Source organism: Thunnus thynnus, chromosome 4, assembly GCF_963924715.1.
Source record: "Thunnus thynnus chromosome 4, fThuThy2.1, whole genome shotgun sequence".
Lineage (NCBI taxonomy): Eukaryota > Metazoa > Chordata > Actinopteri > Scombriformes > Scombridae > Thunnus > Thunnus thynnus.
Window position 1 is genome coordinate 25,739,812 of NC_089520.1, and position 11,927 is coordinate 25,751,738.

At 41.5% G+C, this 11,927-nt stretch overlaps 1 protein-coding gene across 4 annotated transcripts in view; it reads left to right on the top strand.

Annotated features, from left to right (window-relative positions):
- Positions 1–11,927, top strand: part of tacc1 (transforming, acidic coiled-coil containing protein 1) — a 32,703-nt gene that overhangs the window by 15,015 nt on the left and 5,761 nt on the right. For 2 of the 4 annotated variants that reach the window (XM_067587907.1, XM_067587906.1), the window contains exons 2-6: positions 4,532–4,641; positions 8,199–9,618; positions 10,177–10,221; positions 10,658–10,721; positions 11,330–11,519. In XM_067587907.1, the coding sequence (XP_067444008.1) occupies positions 8,270–9,618; positions 10,177–10,221; positions 10,658–10,721; positions 11,330–11,519 (1,648 nt within the window). In that variant the 5' untranslated portion in view covers positions 4,532–4,641; positions 8,199–8,269. Of the gene's footprint in view, positions 1–2,315; positions 3,006–4,531; positions 4,642–8,198; positions 9,619–10,176; positions 10,222–10,657; positions 10,722–11,329; positions 11,520–11,927 lie in introns of those variants that run through there. The other 2 variants (XM_067587903.1, XM_067587904.1) reach the window with 2 other exon arrangements.

The following is an 11,927-nucleotide window of genomic DNA, read 5'->3' on the forward strand; positions in this document are numbered from 1 at the left end:
AGAAAATAGGGGGGAGGTCAGATTGTTTTTCCTTCTAGTTTTAGTGACTTTCTGTTTTCACAAAAATGCCTTTAAGGTTCCTCCCACTGTGTTTGAAATCTGAGCTCTTTTGAGTTATGTTTGGATTTCGATGGAGCTTCAGACTCCTTGGCAGGAGTCCTGGTGGCTGCGGTGGTGGTGGTAGAGCAGCCTTTAAAAATGGGGTGGTCTTTTATCTTGAGACATGCATATACGCACACACAGCTGCCTCACACTACCTACTGATGTTTATTGATGCAATTTTTAGACTAGAAAAGCATTAGCCCAACAGCTCTTGTCTGTTAGTATGACTGACAGTTTATTTTTAAAAGAGAGGAGGAGACGCTCAGTTTAGTGTTTTGAGCTTGTTTCTGAAAAAATGGCTACAAATAATGATGATTTCATTTCGGGGGAACAATAATAAGAACCCTCTCTTATGTAACCTACTTATTCCTGGCTACCATGCCTCTTCATTGGCCCCTCACTACTACTACAGGGAGCCATTAAGAATAAACAGTGAATCCATGGAAACAAACAGTTTAATGCTTTTTCCACTTTCAGACATAAACACATGCACACACTGACCATGCACTACCACATATTCAACTTTAAGTTTCTCATGTGTTGTAGCTTCGTTTGTTAATCAAAAATGAGCTAAGCTAAGTGTTGATCAATGATTAAGTTTACTGTTCATAATGTCTACTGTAATCTTTTGCTCTAATACACCTGAACTTTTGGAAACAAATATTTCACAGACAAAGAGGAGATACTATGTCCAGAATAAAGCCACCAATTGTGCTCCAGTGGTAATAATCTCTCTCTCTCTAAACACTTTAACTACAACCTGCAGATGATCAATGCATGCGGGGATCCCCCTCTCCCTGAACCCAGCCACATGCTCCACCCTTTCTGGTCAAAATGTGGAAACTCTGAGCCTGACTGAGGCACGTGTGTCTCTGCTCTGCGACGGGAGTTTGGGAGGAGTTTAGCAGCTGCATGGCCAAGCCAAACACTTGAGTTTCTGGCACTGGGGTATACATCATTATATTATGATGGACAAAAGATTCATTATTATGTGATATGACAAGGCTGATAGAAACAGTAATGTAAGTAATTAGAGAAAAGGGACTGCATGAAGAGTGTCTGTTAAATCCTTGTTGGTTGATTTCAACTTCCCTCTTTTTGGATTTGTCTGTGTCATGTCACTTCCCTTTGACATATATAATTTTTCAGTTTTTTACTGGTCCACCAACTCGCTTGTTCAAATGTACACTGAAGGAGTTATTGGTAGTTGTAATCATTCCTGCAGTCATGAAGAAGGGGGACAAAATACAGTCCTCACTCCGTGGCAGCAGTCAGAGTTGGCCAAAAAAATGTGTTTCTTCCAAAGTTACAGATGAGGCACAGTAACAAAAACAGTAAATTTTGTACTTAAAGACTAACTTATAAAAATATCCACCTGATTTGACTATCTGCAACTGTTCACTACTCATATTTGCACTGGTTTAACTCAAGGATGCATTTTTGTACAAATAGGACTGTACATTTTACATTGGAATAGCAGGAGGAGGGGATTTCTTCACGGCCAGTATGGACAGGATGAATGAATACAGTGACATATAACTCTTGCAATGTATTGGCATGTGAGTATTGACATAGCTGTACTATGTGCTCTATTATGGCTGCAAAAACATACCAAAGTTGATTGCCAGATTTCTTTTATACCTGATAAATGAAGCAGTGTTTGTAACTGTGATAATAGAGTCTCTTTCCTTAAGATATTTACATTATTTTGTCCATATATAAGTCAGGGTTCTTTGCACGGAGAGTCCTCTGTTGAATGACTGCTTTTGGCTTTTTAGCATCATTCTAGAAAGCAGTGAGTTTCAGGCACACCTCATATGTGATGTTAGAATAAGATATCTATCATGCCCTCCTTTACTTCAACACAGTTCTGTACCTGTGTCACATGCTACAGTGGGTTTTCACCATCCATTTATGTCCATGGCACCTGAAAACCTTAGACAAATTGAATCCAGCCAGGTAGCTCTACTGGGGTTATCCGGCAGAAATGGTTCCCCTGGTCATGCATGCCTGCTGCTGGATGGAAGAAACAGTTAACTGTTGAACAGCCTGGGGGAGCAAAGAGGGTTTTAAGATCCAGCCCCACATTCCTAGCCTCTCTCTGGGCTATAAAATGTGGAGTCCCATCAGTTTTCGGCTCCTCCTCCACCTCCTCCTCCTCCTCCCTCTGTGTTTGTTTTCTGTCCCCCTCCTCCTTCTGCTTCAGAGTAGAAGAGCGGGCAGACTGGGAGGCACCATTCTCCAACCACAGGGGAACTCTTTCAGCTAAGTAAAGAAAGGTTGCATTCATTTTTGCACCACAAGATTTCCGCCTCCCCCCATTGCGTTTGGTGTCAGTGGACAAGCCTGAAGTGGAGGGGAGAGGTAGGAGGGGGCTCAGAAGAGGAGAGTGTGAGAACAGCATTTTGGAAACCAGCTGATCAGAGCTGTAGCAGAGGCAGAAGGACGGGGAGTGTGACTGGAAAAAAGAAAACACAGAGAAAGAAGCTGAAGTCTGTGTGATTTTGAGAGAATATACAACCTTAAGAGTAGACAAGAAATGTCTCCTTCCCTAAATGTGAAACTGGGAGCTCATGTGAAGAGAGGAGCTCTGTGGGAAGATGTGAGAGCTGCTGGGAGGGTGGAAATCTGAAGAAGAAGAAGAAAAGCACAGAGAAGGATTAGTCCAGTGCTGGAAACCAGTCCAGTGAATCATCGACAAAGGGTAGAGGAACCCCCCGTGTGGAAGGAGGAGTGATGTCTTGGCTGTCACCCGTGTCATGGGCCAAATGGACATGGACGGCTGTGCGAGGGGCAGAGGGAGAAGAGGATGAAGAGGGACAGGAGGCGAGCCTGGAGAGGGAGCAACGTGGAGAGAGAGGAGAGGAAGAGGAGGAGGAGGAGGAGAGATCTCAAGGCTTCAGGCAAGTGTTTTGCTGGAGCCTTTAGACCATACTGGCAGTGTGATTCATGCTGTCTGGATTAGAGGAGGGTGCTTTTTTCACATGTTTGTGTATATGTGTGTGTGTGTGTGTGTGTGTGTGTGTGCTACAGTTTTCCACCTGTCAGGTTGAGGAATATCAAATATTATAACGGTTGGATGAATTCAAAAGAGGCAAACTGATGAATTCACCCCCCTGGAGAGAAAGAAAATGTGTTTGTTGTCTCACATAAACAGACATTTTGTTGATTACATGCAGAAATGTCAAATACGTTATGTTGTCGTGCACTGCTGACACATGGCTGGCATGGCTGTGGTTTAGATTGTGACAGTGTTTGAACAAAACGTTTTTCTCAGCTTCACAGGCACATCCTCATTTCCGTGCCTTTACAGAAATAACACACACTCCAACATTGCAGTCAGGTTTAGTATAATGATGTAATCGTTGCACACACAAACATTACATGACGTCCAGGCTTCGTGGCCTTGTTCGTCCCTTCTCTTCACTTTTGATAACGTTATCATGTTGGCCATTGTTCCAAGAAGACAGAGAGCTTTGCCTTTTGTTTGCCGACTTTAGAGAGGTGTGTTTTATAGAGTCAGATAACCTCTCCATTTTATTGATCAGTCACTGTAACACTGCCCTGCTAGTGTTAAGTGACAAAATCCATGTGTGTTTAACAGATCTGTTGATCTTTAACCAGAGTCGTGTTAATATCTACTACGATGTGATGCTTCCTGAAGTGATCAGATTAAATTGAATGCTACTTCACTGCAAATGTTAAAATCACAGGTTAGTGTTAAAAAGGAGGATATTGCAAAATGTATTCAGTTGTGATGTTCACATCTTGACTGAAAATAGGTACATCATAAATAGCTTGTATGGTGCTGACTTTACTGTAAATATGTGACAGGAAATAGTAGGCTGCCCTATTTCCTCTTTCTCTCTATTTTTTTTTACTTCATCTTTCTTTTACTTTCTCGCTCTTCTCCTCCCTCTTGCTCAAATTCAGATTTGAGTTGCCTTCACTGACATGAATCAAATAGTACTGAGTGTTTTCAAAGAACGTTACAACAACAGAGGAGAGAGCTAGGTACAATGTAGATAGATTAGGGATTGTCACTACTTGGCAAGGCACATGTAGCAACTACAGGAAGTCATCTTTGCATATGATACATAGTAATATTTTTGATATTTAATTGTACATATGATTATATTCAGTATACTTCAGATTTATATGCAAAGCATCACTGACAATTTTGTAGTATCAGCCATTAGATGTGTACTGGACATTTTAATAGAGGGTGTGACTCTGTGTGTGTGTCACAGCCTGTTGTTATTCACAGCACTGATTCAGCCTTTTGTTTCTGTAGTTTTCATATCTTTCTTTTTTTATCATATGTTCTCCACTCCTTAGTTATGTAAGGATCATTCAGTCCTTCTTTCCCATATTTGGAACATTTGGAAAGTTCATTCCTTCTCTCTGTGTTTCTCTTTGGCTACTGCAGCTCAGACTCAGACAGTCATTTTGACACTCCTGAAGCAGCAACCCCTGTCCACGCTCCTCCGGCCATCCCAGGAGAGCTGGAGAACAACAACGCTGATGCAGACAAAACAGGTGAGGCCACTGTTTAGTACATAACGAAGAGAGAAAGACAAACAAGAGGCAGACAGCATACTGTCCAAGATGTGAACGCAGCAATACCCCTGACTAACTGAAGGCGGGCATTATTATTACACACTGTTACTCAGTGTAGTACCACAGCACATATAATAGACAGGGTCCCGCCTTGAAGTTGCCATGGAAACAGGAGACTTTTGATGTTGTTCTAAATTAGACATCGCATATGTGTGCATGTGTTTGTCTTTATAGTCAAGTGATCAAAAAACACCTGCTAAGCTAAAACAATCATTTTAAATGGCACATTTGGACTTAAATGAATTCCACTACTACGTCTGAACTGCGGCATATCAAGTTCACCATGCCAGAGTAATTACATACATATGTTGTCTGGCTGCTTCAGGAATGTACCTACCTACTGCATTTCAACTTTCATTAAGGATTTACCTGTTAAATTGAAATGTTTTATTACAAGTAGTCAAGGTTACCTGATACCTAAACAGGCAGTAAAACCTGTACTGCATGTTCAGTATGTGAGCAGGGGCGGACTTAATGATTTGGGGGCCCTAGGCAAAAAGTCAGTCATGGGGCCTCCTTTGTGTCTTATTTTCACCCTTTCTGTAACTGAGAATGTTGGTATTAGTGGTGGTAGACAAAGTACTCAAAATGTAAAACTATTAATACCACAATAACAATACTCTGTTAAAAGTAAAAGTATTGCATTCAAAAATGTATTTAGATAGAAGTGCAGAAGTATTATTAGCACAATGTACCTACATTTACTTAACATCTGTTCAAGGTGGAGTCATTTTAACTGATTTATATACTGCTGTATAGTTTGATTTGATCAGATATTTTTTGTGTAAAATCTTAATCTGTAAAGTAATCAGTAACAAGCTGTCAGATAAATGTAGTAGAATGATAAGTACCTTGTTTCCCCCTGAAATAGAAGGAACTGAACCATCCTAGTAGAAGTGGAGTAGAAGTGAAGTATCGTTGCATAAAATGGAAATATTAAAGTAAAGTACCTCATCACTTGAGTAAATGTACTTGGTTACTTTTCATTATATGATATAAAGGAGGTTTCTGATTACCATGGATACAATCATTTCCTAGGTTTCCTCTGCTTCTTTGACATGAACTGCTCACTAAACCATCCAGTGAAAAGTAACTATATTCATTTACTCAAGTGATGTAGTTTTACTGTACCAGAATATTTTTTTTTTGTGCTACTTTATATTGATAATCCACTACATTTGCAGATTAAGGTTTTTGATATAAAATATATGAACTAATAAAATATGATGCATCATTATAGATTAAACTACCCAGCAGTAAGCTTAATACAAGGTAGTTAAAATTATGTTTAAATTAACCTTCAAATGTTGCTTATAAGCTAATGTGTAATAATAATAATACAAGTAATATGTAACATAATATAACACAAGTAAGGGAAGTGGGTCGGTGCTCCCATCACTGAACAAGTGAGTCGATACAACAGGAAAACATTAGTAACTTTGGTCGTGCTGGTAGTTTCAGGAGGAACAGCAGAAAAGCAGATCACCTCCCGGAGTTTTACAATGATTGCTTTACTTTTACTTTTTGTTTTCCTTTGAAATGCACTTAACTCACTGTTCGATATTTTGTTGAATTGCACGTTATCTGGGGGAGTTTATGCATCCCTATCAGTATGAGAGGTGGCAGCAGTCTCAGCTGCTACTCCAGTGATAGAATAGTCCATTCATCTAGTGTGAGGAGGGGGGGTTGTATATTTTTTTAATGTGCTTTGGGGACCATTTCAGTTTATCATGAGTTAGAATAGTAATAATTCCATATGTTTCATATCTAAACATCATAATAAATAAATAGCTGTTTGGGGCTCCTTTTGGTTGGGGACCCCAAGCAGTTGCCTAATGGTAAAGACCAGTAAAGAGCTGAATGCACACTGACTAGAGATTTTTGGGTGGGTTTTGGGTGTGATGATGGTGGAAGCGCTTTTATTGTCATTTGAATCACTAAGAGGTGGAGCCTGTAGCAGAGTGTGGGAACGGCCTTTGCTCTGGAATTCAACAGGTTCAACAAAGACTTTGGTTGGCCATGTTTTGTATTGGCCACTGATAGAGGTCACAGTGAGGGGAGTAACAGAACAAAAAGCATGTTATCAGGCTTTGATCATCATGCTGCTTGCTTTTTAAGGTGCTCTGAAACCACATGCTAATGTTTAGCGAATGGTAAATACAAGACAGTCATTGTTTTGCTAAGGAATAACTCGTCCTGTAAAACAGCTCTGGCAACATTTTCCAAAAGTGTACTTTGCGAAGGTCAACTAGTATGGAGCAAGGAGGGAGTTCACTTTTGTTTCAACCACAAACATCCCGCCCTGCAGCTGTGGAGGAGGAAGTTTGAATTTGTCTCTACTGCTGGCAGACAGGAGCTGAAGTGCCTCTAGAAACTTCTTTCAGTGTAAATACGCTGGTGGTTCTGTTTGTCTGTGCCCATCCAAAGTATCCATTACTACCTCAGTGTCAGTCTACACATGACTACAGTTTATAAATAGTTTATAGATAACTGAAGACTTTTTCACAGCCAAAAAAAGGCATCTAACTTTAAAATGATGACAGCTGGATGCTTGAACGTTGTTTTAAATGGATGGAAGTGCCTGTGTTGAGATGCATGATAAACTGACATTTGACTTGAGTTAGTACATGTGCAGTCCACTGCCATGTATTAGTTTCCATAGAAATTGGAAAAAATGTCAAGATAATCATTAATAGGGAATAATGTTTTATGGATTAATTGAAAACAACATGATGCAATGATACACAGTAAAATAAATGAAGGTTATCATCACAAAATGGCAAACAAATGCAAAATAATTCATCTTAATATTCAAATTTGACCACAGGATTAATTTGCATAGGCCTATTATTACAAACCGGCACTGCAGCTGCCTCTAAACAAACACAAGAGTGAGAGAACAAAGAGGGAATCTTATATATTGACCATGCATGTGAATATAGATGAGTACATGTTCTTCTGGGTATGTTGGATTGCAGGAATATTTTGAAAATGACACTTGGGGACATGGTATTGTGAGTGGAAGTAGGTAGAAACACAGCAGGCCTTGCTAGTCTCCTAGCAACATAATATTACATGAACACGGCGATTATGACAGGCACATTGAAATATGTTGATATGTCAAAATGGCCCTGGAGGTAATAATTACACCATAGCAGCCGCTACCCCTTCAGCACGCAACACAAAATAAATCTTACCTTTTTAGTTTTACTATCAAATGCACTACTTGGTTTAAATGTCACAACCCTCATAGTAAGACATCGCCATGGCAACAGCAGCAGTTGGAACAGTTTGCTGGCTGGTAACCTGCTTTCAGAGAACCAATCAGATATCAGCTACATCTGAGGTTAGATTTGATTGGAGAGATTATTATTTGCAGCAGTCATGTGTGTGTTTGCTGTTTTAACTCTTTTGTTCTTGTATTTTGCATAGATTTTTATTAATATTGGTGTTATTTTTTTGTTATTTGTCTCCAGATGTGGAGCAAGACGAGCACCTGATAGTGACTGCTCCTATATTGGATCAGGATATTTTCCTCAACCACGACATGGGTCAGGATGAGCCTGCAGTCCCCATGGGTGACCCGCTGGAAATAAACACCCAGACCCTTGAACCAGAACAAACAGGAAACCTGTCAGAGGCCTTGGGCCCTGAGCCTGTTCCTGATTCAGTTCCTGAGGTGACTAAATGCACAGCATCATCCTCAGAGCCACCCCAAGCCCCAATTCCTGTCCTAGTCACAGATCCGGTTCTGGATCTGGATCTTGATCTGGCTCCAGCCCCAGCTCCTGCTCCAACCCAAGAAACAGACTTGATCCAGAGCTGTGAACCTGCAGCAAGCCCAGCTCCAGAGCTCCCTGAGGAGAAGCCTCTTGCTGACTCAGAACCAATATGCAATGGCCTCCCCAACCAGACAGAGTCTACTCGCAAGACTAAAACCAGAAAGTCTAAACCTCCATCCTTGGAGATAAAGGCCCCATGTGTGAGTGAGATTGCTCAAACAGATGAGGAACAAGAACTTCCTGTTCCCAAGGCCACCTACAACTTTGACCCTGACCAGCTGGATGACAGCTTTAACCCCTTCACCTGCGGTGGATCCAAAATCCAAAACTCTCCCCCACCATGTGGCTCTAGCTCTCTCCCCAGACTTGAGCCACTCGGTAGCGAGGCCTGCGAGGACAGCTCAGCAGCACCAGCAGAGGAGCTAAAATCGGATGCAAAGCCTGTGATGCTGGAGTTCGGTCTGGACGAGGGGACACCCAGCAAGCCACCTCCGAGGAAATTAGGTGGCAAAAAGACAACCAGCAAACTCACAGCTAAGAAGCAGAAGCCCAAAGGGTCAGAGACTTCCTGCAAACCTGCACCAGAACCCACAGTGTTAGAGCCAGTTTCTCAACCAGCATCAGAGCCAGTTTCTCAACCAGCATCAGAACCAGTTTCTCAACCAGAGTCAGAACCAGTTTCTCAACCAGAGTCAGAACCAGTTTCTCAACCAGCATCAGAACCAGTTTCAGATCCTGCTCCAGAAACTGCTTTGTCAGTTTCAGACTCTACTGCGCCTATGAACCTGGATGATATTCCTATTCCTAAGAAGGGAACATATAACTTTGATCCCAGTCAGTGGGATGACCCAAACTTCAACCCTTTCGGTGGCAATAACAACGTGAGCAGCTCTCCAGTGCTCCCTAAAGGCTCCTACAGCTTTGATCCGGACAATTTTGACGATTCTGTGGACCCTTTCAAACCCTCCAAAGCCCTGAGCACCGAGGACTCATCCAGTAGCACCACTCAGCCCGAGAAAAAAGCGAAAGACCAAGGCAAACAGAAAGCAGGGCACCCACCGGGGGAGAAGAAAGTTAGGCAAATTCCCAAGAAAAGCAAAGAAAGGACAGTCACGTAAGTTTTCACCAAAATGGCTTGACTGAGATCCAATTTCCATCCATATGTTTGTAATCTTAACACTCAGTCACAGGAGTTTGCAATTTGAGGCTGTAACATTATCACCGATAATAAAAACTCAAACGTGACGGTTTGCTTTTAACTGAGCTTGCTCTTTCTCGGGCTAAATGCATTATTATTTACATCCGCTAGTGGTTGGGATGCATACCAAACAATACTTTGAGCACATGCCAAACACTTAACACTGCATACTAGCCATTGACGCGATTCCTAAACAGGTTATATATAGGCTGTTTATAGCTGCACTCTTTGGACAAGTTTCAGCTTTTGCAGGGCTGTCAGCATCTTGTGTTTATGCTCAAACTTGAAACTATCTGCAGAGTATCTAACACCCTGAGCTAGACACCTTTAGTCACTCACACACTCTCCTTTGTCTCTCCCCTGTTCTCTCGTTCCCTTATTAAAATCTCGCTGTATCCTCTTCATCCTTCATCCTTTCGTCTGTTACGCAATCCCTAAAACTCTGCTTTTTTCGTCCACTTCTGTTGGCCTCAGGACATCAAGTCAACATCAACAAGCCAAGTTTCTCTGTTTTCTGTTGTAAGTACTCTCACTATCGATGCCCTCTTTCTTTCTTTCTTTCTTTCTTTCTTTCTTTCTTTCTTTCCTTCTTTCCTTCTTTCCTTCTTTCTTTCTTTCTTTCATGCATGCTCGCTTCCTATTTTACTCCCATCATGGCATGTGCTGTATCAGAGCCAGCTGTAGAAGGAGCATGTGAGGGAGATAAATGTCTTCCTCAGTTTCACCTCAACTCACAGGGCCATCCCCTCGTACATCAGCCATTCAATTTGTCCCGTCTTGTGATCCCTCCAGAAGTCGGATAACACTAGTGTGGTTATACATGTACAGTAGCTGCTACATGCAGATTAATACTTGCAGCTACACTATATGGTAGTGGAAATAGTGAATGTACAGTAAATGAGCTTGTGCAGCTATACATTCTAACACTTGTATTATCATCATGTTTGTTTTGTAGGAATTCCTGTAAAGTTCAGAAATATGATGAGAGCCAGTCGCTGGTGCTTGATGTGTGCAATCAGGTAATTTGAGCATTTGTGAGTGTCTGTATCTGTGTGTGTTTGAGTGTTGTGTCATTAAGGTGAAATGTTTCACCTTACTGCAGCAACACTGCAATGTCCATTATTCAGCAGCTGCCCAACCTCCGGGCCTCACCTCTTGACAAACACACACGCACACACAGTATCACATAAGCTAACAGGAGCATCAGCAGTGTCTCCAGGTCTGCAGTGCTGTCTTGGCATGGTGACAGATCTGTCACTTGTCACTTGGCAGTCAAATATTAGTTTGCCACTCCCATGTGCCTTCAACAATATCACCTTATCTATCCTCGGGAAACATCTTTGAGATATTGTGCAATACCAAATTGTCTTAATACAATTTGTCAAACCCAGCAATCTTATCGTAATGTTACTTTTCAAGCAAAACAGTGTTGGGAAATATTAAGTAAACACTGGAGTTATGATGGATCTATGGGATAGTGATACAGTATTTCCATATCTGAAGTAATAGACTGTGGCCACATTTTTAACTTACTGAGTTATGTGTTTATGTTGTTTTTTTAGTAGATATTTAAGTATGAAATAAATCTCATTGTACTGTGTGTCATATCTCGCTCCTTTGTCTCCAGGCAGAGGATGAGGTGGTGGTTCAGACCCCGGAGATCACTCAGCGAGTTCATCACGCCACCGATGAGGAGAAGTTGGCTTCTACCGGCATCATAGGCCCGACAGCAGACACCCAGGAGGACAGAGAAGAGCCCGAATGCAATAAAGCAGCTGTCAAAAAACAGCCAATCAGCGATACGCCTGTTATGGATGGTATGGTTCTCAGTTTTGTACAAACATGATCTTCACACTCTCCAGACTACACTTGTGAGGACTAGCTGATCACCTTAGAACACAACATTCCTTTATGATCTATTTAAGTCAGTAGTGTTTATGAAATGCCCCATATGCAATGTAGCTCAGTGTACACATGGGACACAGTGTTAGAGGACTAGGCATGAGCAGAGAGGTGTCAGTTGCAACACCAGGATGAATTTGAAAGTGATTTAGTTACATCCTTTTCTCAACAACCAGTATTGACATATTCTCTGAGCCAGACACTTAAAACCCAGAGACAGCAAAGCAGAAAGAATGTGTTCAAATCCATGAAAAAGAAAACAGTGGAGCATACATGCTCAGCACAATCCTGTCCTGGATATAAGAAAGTTGTACATATTATGC